The following is a 25,800-nucleotide window of genomic DNA, read 5'->3' as shown; positions in this document are numbered from 1 at the left end:
CTGAGAAATCAGGAAATATCCCTGGAGGGATACAGCTTCAGAAGAAAATGATTGTACAGTAATTCCAGTAAGAGAAACTGTGTGTTTCCTTTCAGAAAAATTTGAAGATAATTTGAAATCAAAATATTTTTGGAGACCCAAAAGAGTAGATCTAACCTTTGGAATTTATCATTATGCAGGAAAGGTAAGACACCTGATGATACTTGTTGGGGATTGTGGAATGGTTGGAAGTAGAAGAGATCACCTGGGCTGGTTCTCAACGGTTGTCTCTTCAGTCCAGATGTGAGAATGTTGGCAGTGCCTTACATATCAAAAGTAAATTGAAAAGTTATTATCTCTCATTTAAAAAAAAATCAATACCAGGAGTGTGTTTTTTCTTAAATGTCACCAGGTAAATGAACTGACTGTATTATAGAAGACCCAAAACATAACTGGTATATAATGCACCTCAGTGCTCTTCCCCTTAGTTCTTCAAAGTCCTGCATCATGCTTGTTCCCACTGTTTCTAACCAGGACCCAGCTCCATTCTTTCTACTACCTCCCACACACCATCAGCCTTTCTTGGTTCTGTACTTTGTCATCAGCCAGGCAGAGAGTGCAGGCCCTGCTGCCTTCAGTGAGCAGCATCCTTCATTCCCACACAGGGTGCCTGGCTGCCTGTGCTGTGCAAACACAGGAGGAGCTGCTGCTACACTGCAGCAGGATGACACTGGTCACCTTGCCTTGGGAAAGCAGGAGCTCCCACCTCCTGAGCTCTTTTAAAGGGTATAGAGTGAGCACTGATGTCTCACACAGGAAACCATCTTGGGTCTGTGCAGTGCTGGAGCAGCTGGCCTGAGAAGAGACAAATACTGCCTACCAGCTGATACCTTACCCCTTATGTAGGACAGCCAGCTACAAAGAGCCTCTTGTAACTCCTCTGAACCTCATATCCAGCTGATATGACCAGCATAACAAAACTCACTGCAAGGAGTGGAAAGCCAGGTCTCCCTCTACCATTCGTGTTACCAGCCACTGAAGACGGGGAATTACACCAATGCCCCATCAGTATTCAACAAAGTCTTTCATTAGGAAGTTTCTTCTGCTATCTAACATATGTTTCTATTGCTGCCACGTAAATTTATTACCCCTAGTCCAGTTTGCTGTGGAACTGGAGAAAAATCTTCCTTTATATGTCTTTTTCATAATTTAAGACTGTTGCTGAGTTGTTTTGTGATGGATTTTTCTAATTCATGTGTCCCAGTATCTGCTACCCTTCTTGACAGATCAAGTTTTTTTGTGAATCCCTTAGACCATCGAGATAGAACCCTGAAGTTACATTTTGAATTAGGTACAACATTCTTGGAATTTTTAGAGATTTCAATTGCCAATATGCAGTTTGTGATTCTGTAAACTTCCTCTACAATTAATACACAGATCCCTAGGAAGAGTGTTAATTCCTGGGTCCAGTATAGCATAATATGAATAGCACAGAAAGATTGTACAATCATATGAGTAATCCTGTGTGATGTGGTTGAAATCAAGTTATTTATTGTTAATTGTGCATTAGCACATGTAGAGGTGTAAAGGAGGACTGCAATACACTTGTCCTGGTGATAACACAGGTTAAAAATACTACCTGCATTAGGAAAAATAAATAGTCTCAAGCTACTTTGGAATGATCGATTTGCTTTTAGTGATTTACATCATATCTCAGTATTGAAAAAGTAGAACTTTCAGTGATTAAAAAAAAAAAATACTAGAAATGAGAGTGAGCCTGATGGCTGAAAAACTTGATCTTGATGTAATAAAAGCCCTATTCCAGAAAGCTTAAATTTGCAATTACTTTTCAAAACCCAAGAAGATGTATAAATGCACTTTTTAAACAGGTTCTGTATAATGCAAGTGGATTCCTAGCCAAAAATAGAGATACTCTGCCAGCTGATATTGTGCTGCTACTGCGATCATCTGAAAACAACCTGACGCGACAGCTGGTAACTCACCCTCTCACAAAAACAGGTATTGCTGTTGTGGTGATCTTAGCTTTCTCCAGCCTTCATGATGACCACTTCTAGGTTTCATATGACCACTCACTGGTGACATTATACATTTTGTGGCTTCACATTCCAACCATGGAATCTATACTGAATGGAGCTGCAGCCATCTCAAGCTGCAGGGGAGGGATTGGTCTGGTCAAGTGCCAGGGAAGTGGCAGAGACTTCTTTCAGGGTAGGGGAACAAGAAGAGAGTGGTGTGCATCTCTTGAGTTGAAGACTGAACAGGAAGGATCAGGTAAGTCACTGGCCTCTTTTGGACAGGGCATATATAAATTGCCTCAGTGCAATTTATCTCTAAGTGGTAGAGAACAAAGAGTGGGGCTACTGCAAAGACTGGGAAGACACTCCTCTATTTTCAGTCTTAGAGTCCTTTACAGTAGGTAACTGATGAGGTCCTTGTAGTAAGCTCCTCCTCAAGAAATTCATAAGTAGAGGTGGAGGAATAGAACTGGCTCTACAGAAATTACTCCTAAATTGCACCTTATTTGAACTATGTCCTTGGAAAGTGTCCTACCTTCCACTGCAGGATGATGGGTAAGTCTCCTTACAACCAAGTTTGTTATTGTGTTGTAGTACTCCCTGTGTGATGGCATTGATGCCATACAGTAAGTACTTTACAACATTACTTTCTTGTACAACTACATGAGAGACCTATTTCTAGCAGAACAGAAAAGCTAAATTGGAAGAGCCTAATGGAAATAAAAATGTTATCATAACTTACAGAAGCTGAGGTTTTGGCAAGGCTTCTGTTCTTTACAAAGGAAGCTTTTCTAATAAAATGCAAAATTTGGTCTTGGAATCTTAATTTTAAGTGTGTGTTCCTGGGAGAGCACAGAGCTCAATGCCCTTGCCTGAACTTTTTGACTTGTTGATATCTGCTAATACACTAAACTATAATTTCCATAGAGTCCAAGTAAGCATCCAGATGGTTCCAAGAACTGATCCCAAGTCCTAGTGTTTTGCAAGATAACTCTGAAGTCTTCTTGTTAAATATTGTGAAACACTGCGTGTAGCATTTCAAAACGAACTCAGACCATCGAGCTATTGCCAACTAAAAGTTAGGTTTCTGATCATGTTATTTATCTAAAATCAGAGTAATTGTAGAGGTTTACCCAAAGTCCAGCCCATCTTTCCTATCTCAGTTATTTCTCTTGGGATGGGAAAAATCTTCTGTGGAGGTGTCTCCACTGAATAGAGCAGGGATCCTGTAGACACCTCACTATCAGATAGCTGAAGTTAGCTGTGAGTAATCCTCTCTTTCCTTCCCCCCTGTGACATTCAGCTGAACCCCAGGGAGGTTTAGGCCTTGATATCATCACATAATACCAGATGCATTACCATGACACATATTTGCAGCTGTTATTCCAACTCTTATCCACCTCTTTCTGATAGTAGCTGAGCACAGAGAGAGAGAGATAGGCTCTCCCAGTGGAGAGGGAGATCCCAGAGGTGTTATGTTATTAGCAGAGGCAGTGGCAGCATGCAGCAATGGTTAGAGTTTATCAACACAGAGAGACATGATGGAAAGCTCAGCAGAATTTTCATTATTCCTTGAAAAGACCAGTGTCTGTGTAAAGCATGCCAATGCACCTAGTCCATCAAAGTCATCATAATGAAAGTATTTCTTGACTTAGAATTCCAGAGTTAGAGCCTTAAGATTTTGTCTGTGCTAGTAAACCAAACATAGCCAGTGAACAGTAGCTGAAGCCTTCCCACAGGGCTGCTCATTCTGTTTTGGGACCGTTTTGGTCCACGTAAGCTACTCTCCTCCCAGGAATACCCAGCCACACTTCAGAGAAAGGACAGGCCAGTGATGGTTTCCAGCAAGTTCTGTGGAAAGATACAACCTTATTTTCACCAGGGGGTGAAAGAGTAGTGAAGAGTAGAGTTTAGGTGTATAATCTTGAGTCATGCCACATCACTTTTCCTCAGGGCCAGAGAAGGGTATTAGCACATTTTTCTTTAACTTATATGTAGCATTAGAACTAGAAGAGTACAATAATATTCTTAGGGTAAAACCACATGGATGCTCTAAGATCTTATCTTCTTACAGCAGTCTGCTTGTTTATTTTTTTATCTAGTAGATGATGTATGAGCTGAAGGAGAAAAAAATCACATTCTGTGTTCATGCAACTTCTTCAGAGCTGATTCCAACCCAAGGGTTAAAAGGGAAACGAGGACATGCTCTGAAAAAGTCACCTTTATAATCATATAGTTGCACTGGGGTGTGAATAAGGTGGTTCAGGATTTTTCTTAGTTTAGATGAGATGGAAGCACTTTGGCAGGTTACTTTCTTTCATCTTCCCATAGGTAATCTGGCACACACCAAAAGCAAAACCACAATCAGTTATCAAATGTGGACCTCCCAAAAGTCAATCAGTCATACAAAGGTAAGAAAACTGATTTTGTGATTCTGCATTGAAGCCTAATTTAAACTAGATAGGCAGTAGTTGTTTTGGTATTGAAAGTAAGCAAGTAACCCCTTCCTTGGTTTTTCTCCCTCTTCTATTTTCTTTTCTGTTTAGCTGGATATCTTTGTGTTGTGCAATTCATATTCCTTCCGTGAGGTAAAACCTAACATTTCCCTTCTTTCTGGCTATAGTTTTATAACAACTTCAGGGGGGAAAAGTACTATTTCCCAGCTGTATTTTAGTGAAAAGAGAAAGTAAAATATTGGTGTGGAGTATAGCCATGTTCCTTAGAGATCTATGAAATTAACAGTGATGATGAAATAATAGACAGGACTCAGACATTGTCCAGTTATTTGTGGCAGTTATTAGATGCTCTGTTACCAACTTGTGCCCTTTGTGTGTGTGAATGTTTGTGTATTGTGTAGCAAAGTATTGGTGTAACTGATTTGTGCTTGTGATCATGCTGTAACTTTTGCTGTTTAGAATACTTTCTTAATTATTTATGTTCTCTGAGGGATGCTTTCTTAGGGCACTGGAAAGGGCACTGCAGGCTAACTAGAGACGAAAAATATAATTTTTTTTTTCTTCATCTTTATAGAATGAAGCAGGAGATACTGGACATCATCCAAGAGAAACAACCAGCATGAAAACACAGACAGTTGCTTCTTATTTTAGAGTAAGATATCAGATCTTTTAAAAAATATTTCTAGAGCAGAACAAATTTTTTTATATTCTTTTACTTCTTGAAATGCAGCTGTTGTGTCCATGGTGATCCATTTAGAGTTTGTGAACTGCATATATGGTGCAGCAGTCTGTGCAGTACAAATATCTTGAGGAGATTGCGATGTTTCATCTTTAACTGTACTTGGTTGCATAGTCACATGTCGTGATGGTGTATGATGATCAATATTAATCTTTCACTTGCTTGTTTTTCCACCAAGGAAGATAAAGGGACATAAAGGGATATTGGACATTAGTGGTATAGCACTTCTTTAAGAGTTTAAGAAAGAGGGCAAAGTTAATTTGAAGCAGAGGAAGTTCTTGATGGTCACTGCACAGAGGCTGCCCAGAGCTCATCCTTGTGGCTCCCTCAGCAGTGCTCTGGACCTTCCCAAGCACTGCCTGTGCTGCTGGTCCTAAAATAGAAAATAGCAGTGAAGAGCATCCTTTCCTCTGAAGTGGTGCAGAGTTGGTTCTGCTCTGAATTTCCAACTCTTGTTTAGTCATCTCTCCCAGCAAACCATAAAGTGGCTGAGGAGATGTTCATGATGAATTGGGCACACAGCTCAAAGGAATACCGAGTAAGTTTGCTGAGGACACTAAAGTGGAGGAGCTGTCGACTCCCTTGAGGGCTCCCTGCAGAGACACCTCAACAAATGAGAGGGCTGGGCAATCACCACCCATATGACCATATGACATTTCAGAAAGTCAATGGCCAAAACCTGCACCTGGGGTGGGGCAGCCCTGGTTGTGTGCAGAGAATGGGTAATGAGAGGCTGGAGAGCAGTGCCATGGAAACGGATCTGGGGGTCCTGCTCCATGGCAAGTTGCACATGAGCCAGCAGTGCCCTGGCAGCCAGGAGGGCCAGCCCTGTCCTGGGGGACATCAGGCACAGCATGGCCAGCTGGGCAAAGGAGGGGATTGTCCTGCTCCGCTCTGCGCTGGGGCGGCCTCACCTCGAGTGTTGAGGGCAGTTCTGGGTGCCACAATGTAAGAAAGACATGAAATCAGAGAAGAGCATCCAAAGGAGGTCCATGAGGATGGGGAAGGGTCTGGAGGGGAGCCACATGAGAAGCAGCTTCTGTCCAGCCTGGAGGAGACTGAGGAGAGACCTCATTGTGACCTTCAACAGGAAGAGGAGGGTCAGGCACTGTTCTCTTCACTCTCATGACCAGGCCATAAGGGAAGGGTATGAAGCTGAGTCAGGGGAGGTTTATGTTGGATATCAAGAAAATACTCTTCACCCAGAGGGTGATTGGGCCCTGGAACTGGCTCTCCAGGGAAATGGTCACAGCACCAAGCCTGACAGAGTTCCAGGAGTGTTTGGACAATACTCTCAGGCACATGGTGTGATTCTTGCAGTGTCCTGCACAGGGCCAGGAGTTAGACTTGATGATCCCGATGAGTTCCTTCCAAGTCAGTATATTGTATGATTTTATAACCCATGGGAGTTCACTTACATCTATTTCAGAACAATGAGGAGCCAGATCTCTCTTTTTTAGATACTGTGGCACAGCTTTGTGGATAATTCTGATATCCTGTGAAGGATAATTTCAGTTTAGGTTGATACAAAGCTGTATACTGTTCGAATATTCTAGATGGAAAAAAAAATACTGAATCTCATTCAAATTAATGTCTATGATTCAGTGCATTATCAGCACTTCTAGCATCCGAGGCTGCAAATAAGTTAATTATGTTTGCACTTTTCTGATACTATTTTCTGTAGTGGAAATCCTTGCTCAGATCAGGATAGCTAATGCTGTTAAATGACAATTCACCTTCAGCCCCACTGGTTTGCTCACACACAGAAATCTATGGGTGACTGAGGAAAGCATATGCCACCTCAGACTGCATGGAAAAAAAGATATCCATTAGCGTGTCCTACTTGTTTGTGTTCACTTGGCACACTGGTGATGGAGCTAATTAAGCACTTTGCTGCGTGGTGCAGCTTCTGTCCAGAATGGAATTGCACATTTTAATAGGAAACATATGGCTCTTGACGTCCTGCACTGGTTTCATGTAACCAACGTACTGCTGAGCTGCATTACCTCCTGGCTGCTTCTTTCTGTTGAGTCAGGTTGAATCTTGAGGAATGAGCCTCTTCATTTGTGTTTTAATAAGTTCCTCCCATGAAGCAATTTTTCAAAACACCAGTCAAGGTTGTTTACAGTCAGATTCCCCTCTGCTGGCATGGGGAGCTACAGGCTGCATCCCCTCTTCTAGCCTGGTACTCTGGTGAGCTGGGAAAAATGCAACTTTGGAATTGTGATCTTCTAGCTTTGCCTGCCTCGGAAGTTTGCTCTTGGCAGGGTGGTTACTGTATCACCATCAGTCTATACAATGAACAGGACACACCAGATCAGAGCAGTTCAACCAGCCCTTTTTCTGGGGTAGCCTTAGCTTCCTCCAGTCTAATGAAGGAATTGTAATATTTATTGCCTTCCTTCTCTTCCACTTTCCATCCATAGATGGAGGATTTACTCTCTGGGTGAACAAGAGTCTTCAATAAAGGGAAAAATGGCTGTAATTGCCTAACAAAGCTCCGAGATAAGCAAATAAATGTAAGGAGTGTAAGTGCTCTGTCATCTGTTGGACATCATGGAAATCTGTGAGAATGTCCTGGATGAAATTTGGTACATTTATTTGGAATCAGTGTTTCTCTCAAGTAGTATACACTAGTAGTTTAGAAAAGCTAGAATTTGGGTAATTTACTTCATCTACTCTTAAAGTACCAGCTTAATGAAATAGAAATGGTTTTGGACATGATTCTGATAATATGAAATAAAATTTCAACTACACATGGACCTATATACAATTTTCATAAGTATCCTGGTGACAGATCTCTTGTTACTTTTTTGCAGTATTCTCTGATGGATTTGTTATCCAAAATGGTCGTTGGCCAGCCTCATTTTGTCAGGTGCATCAAGCCAAACAATGACCGGCAGGCAAACAAGTTCGACAAAGAAAAAGTGTTGGTTCAGCTGCGTTACACAGGAATTCTGGAGACAGCACGGATTCGAAGACAGGGTTATTCACATCGTATACTCTTTGCTAACTTCATAAAACGGTAACATCAATGTGAAGAACCTCTTTTCTCTCCTACAGTTGCTGTCCAGTCCTTGTTAAGCACTAGCAGTGTTTTTGGCATGGTCTTTGAAAAAAAATACAAAGACATTTCCTATGACAAAGAAGGTTATAGACTGGATGACCAAGAGTTATTCAGGCACAAGATTAGTGACCTGTTTTCAATGAGTAGGAAAAGATAATGAATCTCAGAATGGTTTTTCAGGCTCTCTGAGCATTTGGGTAAAAATTTACTTGCTTATACTCTGCAAGTTTCTTCAAGGACTTGAATTTTAGAAATGTGTTACTTCAAATTAAAGCCAAGAATTTGCAGCCACAAATCCAAGGAGCACCACAGTTCCTTTAGCTCCCAACCTTCAGCACTGTGCAGCATCTGCTTGTGCAGGGTAGATAATTTGGGATTCCTAGTCTAGAGCTGAAAAGTTCATTGAGTGCATAGTGTTGTTTAAAATATAATTCCTAAGTATTAGTCTTGTTAAGAAGCAGACTAATGAACTCTCTGGGATTTTATTATTCCTTTAACTACCTTCTTCCTCCAGCCCAAAAAATCTGTACTTTTCTTACAAATAAAGACCCTGAGTATTTGCCTCGATCAGTACAAAGATGTGTGGAATGGAGATGGAAACTGGGAAGAAGCAAGCACCACCTATTCAGACAGAAGTACTTAAAAGAAATAGTGCACTAGAAACAGAGAGCTAGCAGCAGAGTGCTGCAGGTGCATGAGATAGAGGGGAACAGCAAAGGCATGTTTTTATAGCCCTGTTTCTTGAAAAAATAATGCCTGAACTGTTGCTGTTTTGAAAGAAAGCTTTTGAAAGAGTGCAGCATGAGAAATTATAGTTACTACTACAAGATGTGCTGTAGCTTTTGGTGGCAGCTTTTTATATTAAAAAACCCTCAACTGTTCAGGTAAGATAGATAAAAGCAGTGAACACAATGAGGTAGCTTTCTAGAGAGCATGGCCCTGATTACAGTGGGGCTGTGAAGATCTCTGGCACTGAGGAGATGGCCCTCAAAGGAAAAAGGATTTTTATTAAATATATATCTTATTTTGAGTTTGGGTTTTTTTTACTAGTTGAGAGTTACAGGTAGACCTGAGATAATGGCACCATTATTTGGTTATAATAAAAATAAGCCAATTGTGTTTTACAAAAAGAAAAAAAAAAAAAAAAAGGAACTGTAGGCGATAATGAAGAAATTGACATTGTCTCTTTTTTTATTTTTCCATGGGCAAACTGTTATCATCATTTAAAGCTGGTAAACCCAGGCTTTGTGTTTAAAGGCTGAATAACAAGAAAAAAAGCAGAATGTACTGTCAGGAAGCACACATAATTCATGTAATTTTCTTAAATTAAAAAATCCAAGATAGATCTGGTTCATTTTGTTATAGAGCATTTTGGAAAGTCCTGGAACAAACAAGTATTTTCTATCCAGCAGCTGAGCTGGTGTATCACAGGTAATTTTTATGAGTGAGCATCGTGACCTCTTTTCCTAGTCAGAATTAATTTTGAGTAATGAGTTTGCCAGATTAAATGCTTACAGATGATGTGTCACAGTGGCACTTACATGTTCCAAAAGGATATGCAAAACTGATTCCAAGGAGCTAACAAGAGCTGGGATGCATTTTAGATCATATTAAATATCTCAAAGGTAGATGGTCCAGCACATGAGATAAGACAGGAAATTTTCATGACATTTCTAAATATGAAATAATATAATTTAAGCAGAAAAACTTTAAAAATATATTTATTTTATTTTTATATTGACATTGAAATCCCTTTCTCCGAGTGTAGAAAGAAATGGTGTGCTACTCTACTTGGGTTGAATTCTTTTTAAAAACCTTCTGGTGTTGGTATAGAATTAAAAAATCCTCCAGGGTGTGCAATATGTCACTCATCCACTTTTGATTGAGTTTCTGAGTACTGTGTATAAATAACTGCACTTTCTTTCATATGCTGTTCAGATTTTTTCAGTGCTATGTTTTCTTTCATGTAATTGTTTTTATTACTTAAAAGAATGGTTTAAATGTATTTGCATGTATTACCCTCCATTAATCAAATAAATAATCATGCATTTGTCTTTAGGTATTACCTCATCTGTTACAAAACAAATGATGATCCTCCAGTCAGCCCAGAGACCTGTGCTGCTATCTTGGAAAAAGCCCACCTTGACAACTGGGTTCTTGGAAAAACTAAAGTAATTTTTTACTATACTGTATCTTCATCATTCCAGTATGCCATTGTTACCATATTAAACAATTTGTTTTCTCACTCATTTGGTTGGAGTAGCTCTTGGTCTCTATTCTTTTTAAAAAGCAAAGTCCTTAATAGTGTTTAAGCAAAGTCCTGCCTGTTGTAACAGGAATGTCTTGGGGACTCTTGTGCTGGACTGATTTTTCAGGACTTATGTGAGTTTCATGCTTGATAGAAGCAATTTACTAAATTAATCATGCTTTAGGTTTAAAATTCGGAAACTGAGAAACTGAAGGTTCCAGATTTGGATCACATTTATGTAATATACATGAGATTTGTGAGGTTAACAAAACTGTCAGCCTTGTAGTTTTGAAAACAGATTTATAATTACAGACTGAAAGTTTGCACTGGAACTTTTAAAAATCTTGCCATAAAAAATTAATAAGCAGGGACTGACTAAAGATGCTGAAGAGAAGAGTAAGGTAAACTAATATCCCAAACAATGAAAGTACTATCTCTAAGAATGGCCCTTAGGGTACTACAGCTGAAGGGTCTGTTCATCATTTGAAACCAACTTGTAATTCTTTTTGATGGTAAATGGATTGAGTGAATAAAGGGTTGGGAAGGTAACCAAAACTTTTGTTTCTCTTTTTAAGGTATTCCTCAAATACTATCACGTGGAGCAGCTGAATTTAATGCGGAAGGAGACAGTTGACATGATTATTTTGATTCAAGCTTATGTCAGAGGGTGGCTGGGTTCAAGGAGGTACAAAAAGATAAAGGAACAAAGGGAACAAAGTGCTATTAAAATACAGTCAGGTAATAGCTTTAAAACATTTAACATTTTGCTTAAAGCTAGTGCATGTGTACAGCTGATAGATGAATGTGCATGCTGAATGTGGATTTTACTCCTTTCCTGCTGTTACATTTGACAAAATACCTTATACTTGGTCATATCTGTTGTTATGAAGAAAAATTTCTTTTGACCAGGTTATGACAATCTCTTTACTGAAATTACATTTATCAGTGTTACATTTAAAAGGCAATTTTAAGAATAGAAGGGTGTGATTGCATAGATGATACTCTTAATAATATTCTGGCATGCACTGACAAGGTTGTATAATATAATAATGAAAATAAAATATATTAACTGTCCTAGATAATAAGGCAAATTACCCTGTTGATGGAGGCATCAACTGAATTTTTTAATACTTTCAAACATAATCTTATTTTGCTTTCCGATTATCTTGTGGTTTATATTCATTTATTTCATAATAACTTTACTTACCAGAACATGTATTTTTATGTAGATTTACTATTTGTGCTTGTTTGCCATGTTTTTGAAAGATAAAGCCTGCAAAATATTTATGAATATTTTAATAGAGGTCTCTAATTCCATAATATTTTTATTCTTTTTTGTACCTAGCAGGTTACCTAGTTTTTAACATCTCTTTTCAGCTTACAGGGGGTTTGTTGCTCGTAAAGAATACAAAAATGCAAAGCACAATAAAAAAGTGGAAGAATATATTACCAAATTTCAAGCAAGTAAGAATTGTTTGCTTTCTTGGCTTTTAATGTGATATCTCTACACGGTATGTTGACTCAGATTGTCACTACACTGATTGGCTATGCTCATTTGCATGTTCTGAGGTATAACTTACCAATTACATGTCTATGCACAGAGGTTGAAATGGGTCAGTGTATTCTGTTACCTGTACCTCAGAGTGGTTCAGGCATTTTGGTCTGCTGTGAGGTGGGATGCTCAAATGCCATCGCAGACCTTGTCACTCCTAGTCAGATATTGAAGTACTGCAGCTGCCCAGCTATGGCTATTGTTGAAGCCCACATGACACTGCATATCATGTGTGTATGGGTCAATTAGGAATAAGGTTTGTTACGTATCAGTGATGGTCATGTTTGGGAAGACTGCAAGCTGTAAATTCACTCAGATCTCTTTGTCTTTTTTGCCATTGCTTTGTTTCTCTTTTTGCAGCCATAATGACCCTAGGCCCAGGTGTTGCTATGGGACATCCCTTTTTCCTCCCTGTACTTTGGGCTTTCCTGTCCCTGCAGAGACATCCCCAAGCTAGACAGTCTAGGCAGCTCTGAAATCAGGAGCAGTGCAGCTGGAGAGATACAGGACTGAAGGCCAGGTTGGATGAGCAACCTGGTCTAGTGGAAGGTGTCCCTGCCCATGGCAGTGGGGTTGGAAGTAGATGATCTTTAGGATCCCTTCCAACACAAAGCATTCTATGATTTTATGATTCTGTAGAAACAGCTGGCACAAATCTGCACAGCATTTTCAGTAATTACAAAGGTAGCAACCCAGATATAAACTAATGTTGCCAGTACCCAGGCTATCTAGATTTAAACAGTCTCAGATGCACCTTCTTGAGTATATACCACCACCAGTGTTGGTTTTAGTCATTGTCAGATGTTCTGTTAATTGCACTGTTTGTACTGAAGATCACTTCACTGGAGTTGGTAGAACTTCATCAATGTGGAAAACAATCTAAAACCAGCATAAAATCCAATAATGTGCCATCAATTATTACATATCTAAACCTTGTCAATTATATTAGGATGTTTAGCAAATGCAAAAGGATAAATTTACCTCTTCACTCTGTTGATGTCCCGAATGTTTCTTTTTGTCCAACTTCTCTGTCATGTCTGCAGTTTCAACTTTTTCAGTGCACAAGAAACCAAAACTAAAATTAAGTCAATTTTTACTTAGCTCTCTCCATTTTCCCCCATTTATTTCTAAACAATACAAACTCCTCTTCCAGTTTGAAAACAAAGCTTAGACAGCAGCTATCTCATAACAAACTTCTCAGAAAACCTCAGAAGTGAACCAAAACAGTCTAAAAAGACCAGATGCAACTTATATTGGTATGTCCATTGATAACATTGATGACTTGATTTGTTTCAACTCCCGTTGAGTTACGTTTATATGAAAATGGAAAGAGAATTGGCTCAGAAATCCAAGAAACTCAAGAAGTATTCCAAGTGGTTTACAATTTCCATTTTTCCAAGACCCTGTCAGACTGCAATATAAAATCCAATTGTGCCACTTCCTAATATTTGTGTTTCTTTATCTTATATCCAGTTATCAAGTTGTAATTTATGCCCTTTTTATATGGTGCTTCTTACACTGATTGACTGCACCTAGTGGAGCCCAAACTGGTCTGAGTGGGGAATGCTAAAGCACATAAAACTTAGCACTAAGTTTTATGAATGTGTTGGAACAGACTGCTAATGCTCCCTTCTTATTTTCAAGAGTTTTCTCTTTTCACTGTGATGCAAAACACTCTCAGCAGAGTTGAAGAAAGAGTCCCATATCTACCATATCCGCAGGGTATTTAAATCACCTTAATCCACTGTCCCCATACTCTTGGTACTGCATTTGGAATTAGAGTTCAACAGAAATATTTTGACAAAACACTTTGTGAAAAAACACTTTTGTGGTTTTTTTTATTTTGCCAGGGATTAGCAGATTGTGCTGAATCCCTGGAACTGCAGTTTTGTCCAAATCACAGCACTATGCTGGGAGACTGTGCCAGTTCCCATTAGAAAATTATTTGCAAGTTCAAAAACTTTTGAAGCAACATTCTGAATGCAATTCAGTTTCTGAGTAAGACACTTCAGTGTAGATGCCTAAATGTGATCTGGGGATCTAAACTGCTCAGTAGTCAGTAGAGCCTAGGATTTGAATAATTTTATTCAAAATCAGCAAATGCTCAGCTCATTTGCCCTCATACTGGTATCTAGTGTCATTCGAGGTGCCCTGGTTATCTTGTCTGGCCTCCAGCTTTCTTTCACCTGGTATACCCAACTTTTCCTGTCCAGAAAGCCCCATCTGTCCTGTTCTTTCTGCCAGCTCCATGTGCATGCCTCGCTGTCCTGGAGCACTTCAGATGGCACCAGATACCAATGTGCTGGCAACTGCATCAAGGCCCAGGGACCTGTCAGCACCTACATGGCTCAGGGAAGGCCCATGTTTGAGTCCTTATTTCTGGTTCAGACCAGAAAATTAAGCTTGTGCCTTCCACAAAGCACAAGCAGGGAGTTTCTCTGCCACAGTGAACCTGGTTACTGTGGAGCTTAGCACATCTTTCCTGCTGAGCCTTTTCATTTTGAATAATGAGTCTTTGCAGAAGGAACATGAGCTAAGTCCTCTGTAACTGCCGGGCTATGAAATTCTCAGTTTCTCTCTGATCTATTGAACGTTCAGCTAATTCCAGCCCTGTGCCAGTTGACAGCCTGGTAATCTCTACAGACTGATAATCAGGCATTTGCCATGGAAATGAAAGACAGAGTCAAATCAATTGCCTGAATCAGGCAAAACAGGTACATTAACCTCAGAGCGCTGTTCTAGAATTACTTCTATTGCTCTGTGCTTCTGTTTTATTCTGCATCTTCCTATATTTTCTTTAGTCCAACAAAGTATGAAGAAAGAGCTTGTTGTATCCTCATGTAGAATGGGTACAGCTTTCTGAAATCTCAAAAAGGTTTTATGGGAATTATTTCAGATGAAACATCAGCATAATAGGCACCCTGGTCTGTATTTCCTTATTAGCTTTTGTTTAATGCTGTTAGTATTTGACTGTCTGAAATGTATGTGACACCCATTGCTTGTTGCCTAAGGTTATTTTGCATTACAATTTGTATCAGTTGCCAGAGGATACTTACTCAGGAAGAAGAGAAAAGAACTAACTGAAACAAGAAACAAAGCAGCAATAACAATTCAGTCTCACTACAGGGGATATAAGGAGAGGAAGGTCTTCAAAAGCAGAAGGTAGTGTTATTTTCTCTTACGTCACTCAAATGTGTCCCTTTCCAGTAATTACAGTACTGAATAACAACATTATAAGAGTGAAGCAAATTAGGATTATTCTAGATATGTATGTATATTTATGTGAAGGTTTTTAATGGCAGTAGTCTATTTTCTCAGCTTTTCAAGCCCAAGGAATAAAGGCACATTTAGAAGAAAGATTAACAATACTGTACTACCTGTAATGTTAATCTATAGAATCATAGAAATGTAATCTATAGAAGAGTCTCCTTTTTGGAATTAGTTCATAATAAAAAATGTTCAGACAAGAGTGAGATAGATATCTGCAAGGAACTTCTCACTTTAAGTCACTGTTTGAGATAAGCAAAAGTGATGACAGAGGAAACACAGAATACCTTTAGGGTTGTGTGTATTTGAGATGCTAAAAGGTTTATGCCTTATGTTTTTGCTAACATTTAAATTAATTCTTTACTGTTTTAATAACTCTCACACAACCTAGATTGTCTTCCTGGCAATTAAAGGGATGTCCCTTTTAACTTAAGAGACAGTGATGCTGATGATAATAATATCATCCCTTTCCACTTTAAGAGATACAACTACTACTACTACTACTACTACTAATAATAATAATAATAATAATAGCTATCTTTAGTTTCAGCTATATGCACTAAATCTTTCCCATGTTGCAATGTATCAAATTTCCAGTCAGTACACAAAGACTGCCAAAAGTAATTGTAAAGTTGTCTCTATTCTTCATCTCCTTCAGCTGTATTTTTTGCAAAAAACTTTGTTCCATTCAGGGAATCACTTAGAAAGCAAGAAATTGAAGATGCAGCAGCCATTAACAAGAAGGAAAATTATGAAGAACTTCAAGATCCTGAGGAAAGTCCAGCTGAAGTGGAGAGTGCCCTCCCTAGAACAGAAGAAGAAGCAGCTGCCATAGCAGAGGACGAATTATCTGCTGTGGAATTCCTTGAAGCACAACTGCAGCCAGCTCAAAATGATATACTGGAAGAAGTGGCAAGCGAGGAGACTCAAGATGAACCTGATGCTGTCACTGACACCAAGTGCTGTAGGTGCAGTGACATGGGGAATGTAGAGGAGCAACAGCAAACATCTACTGAAGGAGAGGCAGCTTCTGTGAAGCAGAACCTGGCAGTAGAAGAGGTTAGTGAAGGTGAAGAACAGGACTCTCTAGAAGAGTTACCCAGCAAATCTTCTGTCAAAACCTCAGCTGAACCTAGACTCCAGCAAGAGCAAGATAATCAAGACACACTTGGTGCAGACTGGCAAACTCAAGAATCTGCTGTGGTCCAGCCCAGGACTGACAGGGATGTGGAAAGAAATCACCTAAAGCATGAAGCAGTGATGCCTACAGGAGGTAAAGGAATCACAAGAAAAGAGTCACTAAGAAGAGGCTCATGGAAGCAAGCTGAGGCAGAAAAACAAGGTTCAGAAGACAAAGAGAAGGCAGCTGTGGTAATTCAGAGCAATTACCGAGGTTACAGAAGGAGGGGACAGCTCAGAAAAGAAGGGAAACTACCTTGCAAAAGTCAAGAGAAAACAGTAAAGGAGCTAACAGAAGCAATACACATTCAAAATAACAATCCCCAAACAACAAAAGGTAGGGAAAGCACCAGCACAGAGGCTGAAGACTCTAATACACTGAAGGGAGATTCAGAGAAAGAGGCCTGTGATTTGGCAGCCTTTTCACGACAGGTAAGAAGCTTGTAAGCAATGTATGTGGAGTATAATACTCTGAGCAATGACAGAATGGCAAAGTTATTTTACTGACTTCTATGGCACCAAGGTTTTGCTCTCTAAACAGAGATTTTGTAATGTGTATAAAAATGCATATTTTGGTTTGCAAGAGAAAATAGCCTTTCTGAAAGGAGGAGAAATCAAAGAGCACTGGCAAAAATAATGTTAATCTGATTTAAGTTAAATGCAGAAGCTTTTCCTTTCAAATGTTTGTTTACCCATCAAGGTCCCTAATTCAGTACACTTGTGAAATGTCCCTGTAAATGAAGCTAAAGTTGCTCTGCCAATGTCAGAGACTTGCACATGTGCAGAGAAGTATGCCTACAGCTGTAGAATCAATCTTGCATCTGCAAGGCACCATGTGCCCACGTGTGTGAATAAGAAGTAGCTGTAGGCCTGGACTGCAGTGTTGAGTTTCCTATGTGTCTTCTTTTTCCCATCTTCATTTTTTTCAAGAGATGAGGAAGTAAATGTGGTAGAGGTGTGCACTGCAGTCATTGGAGCAATACCTTTTAAATTAATTCTCTAGTCTGCTATTTTACCTTTGATTACCTTGGAATGTGTATACTTATTTCTATAATAATGTAAAAATATATTTTTCAGATATCAAAATTATCTGAAGATTACTTAGCATTGCAGCAAAAACTGAATGAAATGATATTGTCCCATCAGCTGAGACCTGTGATGATGTCCAAAGATAAGCAAGCTAATGGCCGGCTTTCTTCTCATGTTTGTCAGTCAGGTAATGTTTAACCTTACTGTTGGCAGAATTTTCATTTGTAAACAGGACTGACAAGAAACTACTCCTGGTCAGGTCAGGGAACGAGTAGATGAGATCATTCCAGCTGCTCATATTACTCTGGCTGTATATATTTGTACTAAGCTCCATATCAGTATATGTCTGGAATGCAGTTTCCAGAGAAATACCCAAATCTGGTTGGGATTTATGTATTTACCATTTTTCTTGGTATTTTGTTTCACTGCTGCTTAGATTGCTGAATGAACCTTTGTGAGACCTAGACACACAATCTCTAGGAATACTTTTATTTGGTAAAAATTCAATATTGGCTCTTGTTAACTCAGGTGTCACTCAACTCTGTGTGCTATTGGTAGGCTATGGGACTATGCTTTCAAAACAAAACAGTTTTTTAAGTGATATGTCAAACAATTTACTAAAGTTTATGATATATACACTGAGTGAATTTTTATCTATCCACAGATTCAGCTGAGGTTATTAAAAACCTGTAATTCCTACCCATGTTGGTAGATTTGTCCTTAAGTTTTCATGTAAAGTTTTATTAATACTCAGCATTCATTTAACTCACGCACTTAAAAGGGCATGATCTCTAGAAATACACTCCAGAGATATTTATATTCCAGTTAACATGGGCAGTGAAGGTTGCCAAAATGCAAATATGCTTGGAGCAGCTTGGGTGGCAGTGGGGAAGAGTACTGGGAGAATAAAGAGGACATGGGATTCTGAGCATGCAGATCATTAAGACCTGTGCTACACCAAAAGGACCCCGAAGAACTGACTGGGCTGCTCAGACCCCTTCTGTTGGAATAGATGTAACAAGGAATTTTCTCAGCTCATGTCATGGGCTGCAGATGTGGAGGAAGATGAGTGCAGATGTGGCAGATAACTGGCTGTGTCTCCATTTGTGTGGCAGGACTTGTGTGAGCTCACTGCACTGCCTCTGGGGAAGAGCTGGGAAAACATCTAGGACTGTCTCTCACTGCCCAGAGCTAGTTGTGCTATTTTCATTATAACATTGTGGATTCAGTTGTCATGTGTGATGAAATTTCTTTCTGTTCCCATGACTACATTGAGAAGATCTTAAAAGTACTTCAATCCTGCTTTGGAGTCCTCTCAAATGGGCAGGCTGCTTAAATGAGGGCTTGGTGTTTACACCTCTAAGTGTAAACTGGCTGCTGGTAGGTAATCTGGGTAGTTCTGACTGTTTCCAATACCAAAGTCTGCAAGAGAAAAGAAATGGGAAATGGAAAACTAAGTGCCATGACCTTTCGTTAAAGACAGAGAGAGGTTTGTGATTGTCATTAATGGTCTCATGTTGAGCTCTCCACTAAATACTGCTGATTTTTTGACAAGGTAAACCTGAGCAATTAAAAATAAATGCTTTGGAAAATATCTCTTGGTTCTAACACATTTTTCAACAGAAGCTAGAGAAAAGAGGTAGATAAAGGGGAAAAGAGAATATACAAATCCCTGTTTTATTAAAGATCTCATCACTTGCTCGAGTGAACCAGGGGAAAATGTACCAGTGTGTTCCTGCCATGTGCAAAATGCAGTGAAGTCTACCCTTCACACTACTACTAATTTAAGTAGCTTTACAGGAGATAAAAGCTTCCCAGGGTTTTTCACCTGTGCATCCAACCCTGCCTAAAGGGATGACCAGTCAGCCACTTCACTTCCCTTTATCTCTGAAAATGTCATGCTCCTGTAAAACCCTGTGGTGTCACAGTGAAGTTTTCCAGTGGTAAAGTGTGCTAACCTGTCCACTGAAAAACCTTTCTTGGTGTGGAATGTGAACATTCTTTTTCTACACTTTAACATAATTCACATGACAGGAAAACTGTTTCTTTTGCAGCTATGACCAATGCACAAGATACTGAAAACAGTATACTGCAGTAATTCCACAGTCTGCCTTTAAGAAATTTGGAAACTGGCTTTATCACAAAGCTTCATTGTCTTAAGTAGATGTTTATTATAGCAAACATGATCTAACTAGATGCAGAGAATATTTAAGTAACAATATGCCTGTGTTCAGTTCACTTAAGCTGTACTGTCTAAAACATAGGAGTTGCCAACACTCTGGGTATCATATTTTCTTTCTCTATGCAATATAGTAAAATATCTACAACCCCCAAAAGATTTGAGGTAAGGTCCTGCAGATGGTCATGCTAAAGTGAAGCAAGTAGATGAGGTGATCCACTGCCTTATTAGCAGGGAGGAACCTTCCTGTCTACCTGCCTGCATTATGTGTTACAGTAGGATTTATAAACACTCATTTACAGAAGATATGCTTTTACTGCAGCTTTCCCTCTGTGGCTGCTTTTCCTGTCCTATTCTTTTGAAGGCAGGGATTGTTGAGCTTTAGGTGTTCTTCAAATCATGTGGTATTTACCTATTTGTAATTATGTCGGTCATTTACATTTATTTACACTTTTTCATTAGCTTCACTAGTTTTATATGTTGTTTTACAACTATAGCATGTGAATTGTATTTTATAACTAGATAAGAGAGATTGGCTGCCTTTTTCTGTGGGTAGGTGGCCATTGTACAATAACACAACTTACCACATCCTCTGATAAAATATTTTATTGCATTTGCTACTCACAGAAGGGGAGGAACTGAGGGACAGCTGATGGCATACTGTGACAAATGCTCACATTTTTAAAATGGTTTGCTTGTTTGTTTGGTTTTAATAAAAATTCAAAGCTTGCAGTTCAAAGAACATCTGAGCAAAAGGTTAATTTAATCTTAAATCCACAAGGTTAAGTAAGTTGTTCTTAAATTAATTTCTTCGTATTTATAAAATGCATAAAGCAAGCTGCACAAGGTTCCTGGATTAAACAAAATTCTCTGTGGCTGGAATGTCTGAGTAGGTTATATTTGTTTCTTACATGCTTTCAGCCAAATGTAATAGCTGCACCCAAGAACTGCACCCTTGGAGTGCTAGTGAGCCTTGGGTTGCTGTGGTGTCAGAACAGATGCACAAATGACTGCTGTCAAGTTTTTTGAGATCAAAGCCTGAAGTGAGGGGAATTTGATCATTATGGGAGGATTTTTTTTTTCTTTTTTTCCCAGATGAATCATAGTGCTCATCCCTCTACTTATTAAATGACAGTTCAAGTACAAAATCTCAGGAAGAGAATTTTCTATATTTAGAATGAAATTTACTTGGTCAGAGGAACCCTGATGCAGCTGAGGACATTTTCAACTAAACGAGGCAATAAGACAAGCAGGGTTTTCATCCAGGATTCCTCCTGCTGTCAAGGCACTATTTACGGGAATTTAATGGGCAGGCCTTTGCAAGGAGGAGGGAGCTTGTGTAGCCCTGGGTGAGCAGAGCAGTATTCACCAGCCAGACTTTCTTCTTTGCAAGTGAGTAGTCAGCCAGGGAGCACTAAGGCATGGGACTGGAATAAAAACAGGGTAGGCAAGCAGTGCTGGCTGGTGGTTCTGGGCTACAGGAGTGGTCCTTTGGGCACCACACAGCCAGGATGTAGAAGGTCTGTGTTGGGAGTTGCTCAGATCCATGGCAGAGCATAATATCTGGGAGGTCATGAATGCAGCCCTTTTCCTTAAATATCCTCTTAAAAAGCAGTAATCCCAGGTCACCAGACTAGGAGAAGGTGAGGGGTGCTGGAGCAAGTCTAGGGAAGGGCAACAAAGCTGGTAAAGGGCCTGGAGCAAAAGTCCAATGAGGAGCAGCTGAGGGAGCTGGGGGTGTTCAGTCTGGAGAAAAGGAGGCTCAGGGGTGACCTTATCACTCTCTACAACTGCCTGACAGGAGGGTGCAGCCAGCTGGGAGTTGGCCTCTTCTCCCAGGAATCAGCGACAGGATGAGAGGACAAGGCCTCAAGCTGTACCAGGGGAGGTTCAGGCTGGACATCAGTTAAGTGTTGGAATGGATTTCTCAAGGAAGTGGTGGAGTCACCATCCTTGGAGGTGTTTAAGGACCATGCCATGGTCCATCTGGAAAGATGGTCCAGTCTGGACTTGATCTTAGAGGTCTATTCCAATGTTTATTATTCTGTGATTCTGAATTAGTGTCAGCCAGAGACTGAAACTGCTTCATTCAATGGGGCTGTGGGACTTAGGTGTGAAAGATCAAACACTGTCAGCCTCTGCTGTACACAGTCTGAAAGTTCTCAGTCTCTTGCAGTTTTTACTTCTACATGTGTGCCAGAGTAATCCCTCTGGGTTTTTTCCAGATTACTAAGAATTTGCAGCCATCAGTCATAATTCCCAAATCTGGCTATGTTAAACATCCAATGAATTAAAAATACCTCAAAATTACTAATCAGAATGTAGAAGAGCAGTGCTTTTCTTGGTGCAAATTCCAAACTTAGTTACATCCTCATGCTGTGTACAATTAGAACAGTAAAAAGGTATGCACATAAATGTTGTAAGCAGTAATACTTGTTAGCTTCTCATTATCAAGTCCTGGAATTCCAGTTGCTGTATTTCCATTTTTACTGATTACTTTCAACTCCCTCTAAAAAACCTATAAAATTACTTCTTTTCATCTTGTTTTCCTTCCTGCTTAATTCTGAGCCTGGCTTTATACTTCTGTCTCCATAAGATGTGTAACACCTCTAAATCAAGCATGTAACATTTCACTTAAGTGACCTGAAGATGGCTTTGTCTGTTTCTCCAGGTGGCTTAATAAATAGAGACCTTTGGTCCTTTAGATATTTATCACAGTTTTAACCACACTATTTCTCCAGTCTTCAGTATAAAATCTGTTGTAAGTCATAGTTAATTTACATTAGCCTCCACGGATGTTGATTCCTCGAGATTGCTGTCTTCCAAGCTTATCATTGTGTGTCAGAATGTACAGACAGTTCAACCTAAAGGGCTGTTGATACTGACTCATCTTTATTCAAACATTTCTTGCTCATCCTTGAACGTTTCAAGCACATGCAGCTCTCCTCAGTTCCTGTAGTTTGTGGTGGTGTTCAGGATACACATACATATTGAATACGCATTTCAGCCTATTTGGAGCTTTCAGTGAGGGCTGAGTATGACAGTATTAATTTGTTGTAGAATTGAGTGTGTCTGCAACTTGGGTAGGAACCTTTCTGGTAGTGCCAAATGAGCTAGCTGAGATACTGATATGAATAAAGAATTTTTCTTAATTCATTAAACCTTCTTGAATGTTATCTGGCAGCCACACTGTTCACATGCCTTTCCTGGCCATTAGCTTTGTATTTCATTTATTCTATGGAGAAGAACTTTTACTATAATCACTGGTTTAACCTCTTTTTTTTTTTTTTTTCCCTTTACTAACCAAGTACTGACTAGATACACTTGGGAAGTCTGAGGAGGAAAATCCCCCCCCATTTCAACCTGTTATTTAATCTGTCTTCCTCCTGGTAAACCCTTTAGGGAATGTCTGTGTTGCGTCAAAGTTTCCAGTTTCTCCTCTGCATTGCTCCTAAGGCATTGTCCCAGCACCTCTGACAGCCCCTCTTCAGGTGGATACAACAGCAAGGTGTGGGCTGGCAGCAGAGATGGGAATCCCAGCACAGTCCTTAGGTCTGCTAATGACTAACTAGGATGTTACCTTAAGCAAGTCTCCATGTGTCTTTGTGCATCTTATTTACCCTTTTAGTAGGACAGGGATGGTAGTGCCAACCTGGCACTTCCAAAGTGGTCAACAGCTGCTGTGTGAATGGTTTTTGTACCAGTGTTGTAAAATGTCAATGACTGTTAGAGGGGAAACATCAGTTTTCCTTTCACATAGAAAGCACATGGACAGATCTTGCTACAGATACTTGAAGTCTTAAGGAAAAATAAGCTAGAAGAGAATTTACTATGGAGAGACTGGTCTTCAATAAAAACCTTTTCTTTATAATGGAAAACAGAAGCAACATAATTGCCCTGTTAATAAGTGAATTATTTCACTCCTCCTTTCTGCTTCCTTGCCTGCTGCAGAAAGGTATAGGCCATCTGGAAAACAAACACATCAAACTCACCATTTATCAGATTTGTGTGTTTAATTTGCACCTCCAACCTTCAATTTTACTAAGTTATTTTTGTATTTATCAGAAGCTAATAAAAAAGCAAATTTTACTTTGTATTATCCAATACAAGTAACTACCACATTTGCTGAATTTTGGTAGCAGTGAACATGCAAATCTAAGTGCAAAAGGAAATCACAGCTTCACTTTTTCATGAAACAAAGAAAGCAAAACCTTACTGTGTAATTTGGAGGCAAAACTCAGAAATGCATTTTCAGCCCTAAATTCAGTTTTAAAAAAGAATGATGGAGGTCCAAGCTTAGAAGGCTGGCTGCCCCAACATGGTATTTGTTTCCCCTCAATTCTTTTGCACAGCTTATACATATGTACAACACAAGAGCTGAGATGAAAAGCAATTTTTTTACTGAAACTTTTATCATTGTCAAAATGGTATTTTTTGAATGTATGAAGCAGTCTTCTTTGCTGAGCACACACACGAGAAGTATACAAGTAATTCCAGTTGGAATAATTGTAATCTGGAGCACAATAATGCTTTATCTGTTTGACATTGATGAATTAAATAATGTAACAGCTTATGCAGTGATGAATTCTTAGGGGACAATAAAAAATCCTCAAGCATAATGACAGCCTTTTCATTGAGATTTTCCTAGAGCCCCCCCAAACTGGCTTAATTTCTTTTTTCAGATTTTTGTGCAGTCAGGATCTCAGATGAAATTTTTGAAAATGTCCTACAGACAGGGCATTAGGTGTTTCTATTCAACTGCACTGAATTTTAAGGGGTTTTTTTTAAGGTAGTGTTTCCACTTTGGACTCCTGTTGTGTTTAAAAATAGAATAGGGAAGATATGCCTCTCTCTCAAACAAATGGAAAGTCAGATAACTCCAGGTGGCCCATTTGAAATGCAGCAAGGTAGCAACAGCCCACATTAAGAGCCAAGTCAAGCCTGCTGTACCTATTGAAATCAAGGAATGTCACTTATATTTAACACAGGTTACTGAAATTAATTTATTGCATCTAAAATTCATTGTTTACATGGATTTTCTGTAACCTCACTTAGAAAAACACCATTGTTCTCTTAGGTGCAAAATGTTAAAAAGATACTTGTTCATTCATTACAGAAGAAGCAGCAGTCTGCATTTCAGATAAGAAAGTAAAACAGTAAATGTAATCATTATCCAACTACAATTTAAATTAACATTATTCATTCTGGCTCCTCTGTATACCCATGACCTTTACAAGCCTTTATTTATCACGCATAACAAAAAACTTAAACAGCTAATTTTGCAGGAGTCAACACTGATGTATTACTGATCATTTCTCATTTTAAATTATTGTGCTACCTGCTTAATTAAAAAGATGTCTGCTGTACATGGGAAAGTTTTTATTTTTATCATGTAAAAGGGTTTCTGATGGTCATAGGGGAGCAAAATGGTGTTCAAGTCACTTCATGTGGAAGTGGATTATATCAGCAAAGCACACTTTAGTCATTCATTGGGATCTAGATCCCCAGTCCAACCTCACACTATATTCATTTATGAATAAGGAGATGTTTTTTCTTATGCACGGTCCTTAGTATATTATCTATGGTGGGACAGAGGCAATATCAAACCTCACTGGATAATGCAAGATACCTTAAACACTCGGTTCACTGTGCTATGCCTTCATTCACCACCCCATATGTGTCTCTATGACCCACCTCTGCCACTCGTGTTCTGCAGCTGTGCAACTCCCTTCTCCTTCATCATGAAGGAATTGCTGTCACCATTAACTTTTCCTAGAGCTGAAGCTGAAGGGAAGGAGACCAGGCTCATCAGGCTGTACATTTGTGGTCTCTTTTACCTCCAGGGCAGGTTCTGTGGTCTTTAGCCACCCTGCACTCTGTGTTGTCTCTGTGCCAAACAACCTATGAACCCAAGCAGCCCTGTATCATAGCACTGTGAGAATGGCATATAGATTTTCAACAAGCAAATACCCAAGATATTTTTCTAGTTCTTTATGTGCCAGCCAATGTAATCTGCAAGTCAGTATCTAACTCTGAACTGGGAGACTGCCAGGGGACAGTAGTTCCATT

At 39.4% G+C, this 25,800-nt stretch overlaps 1 protein-coding gene across 1 annotated transcript in view; it reads left to right on the top strand.

Annotated features, from left to right (window-relative positions):
* MYO3A (myosin IIIA) overlaps positions 1-25,800 on the top strand; it is a 114,108-nt gene that overhangs the window by 79,807 nt on the left and 8,501 nt on the right. The window contains exons 21-32 of the mRNA XM_058832214.1: positions 96-184; positions 1,869-1,996; positions 2,114-2,271; positions 4,347-4,426; positions 5,046-5,123; positions 8,030-8,235; positions 10,337-10,448; positions 11,101-11,263; positions 11,903-11,989; positions 15,116-15,239; positions 16,037-16,955; positions 17,601-17,739. Coding sequence (XP_058688197.1) covers positions 96-184; positions 1,869-1,996; positions 2,114-2,271; positions 4,347-4,426; positions 5,046-5,123; positions 8,030-8,235; positions 10,337-10,448; positions 11,101-11,263; positions 11,903-11,989; positions 15,116-15,239; positions 16,037-16,955; positions 17,601-17,739 — 2,283 coding nt within the window. The remainder of the gene's footprint in view (positions 1-95; positions 185-1,868; positions 1,997-2,113; positions 2,272-4,346; positions 4,427-5,045; positions 5,124-8,029; positions 8,236-10,336; positions 10,449-11,100; positions 11,264-11,902; positions 11,990-15,115; positions 15,240-16,036; positions 16,956-17,600; positions 17,740-25,800) is intronic.

The sequence above is a fragment of the Poecile atricapillus genome, chromosome 2, assembly GCF_030490865.1.
Source record: "Poecile atricapillus isolate bPoeAtr1 chromosome 2, bPoeAtr1.hap1, whole genome shotgun sequence".
NCBI lineage: Eukaryota > Metazoa > Chordata > Aves > Passeriformes > Paridae > Poecile > Poecile atricapillus.
This window is presented reverse-complemented; position numbering and strand designations above follow the sequence as displayed.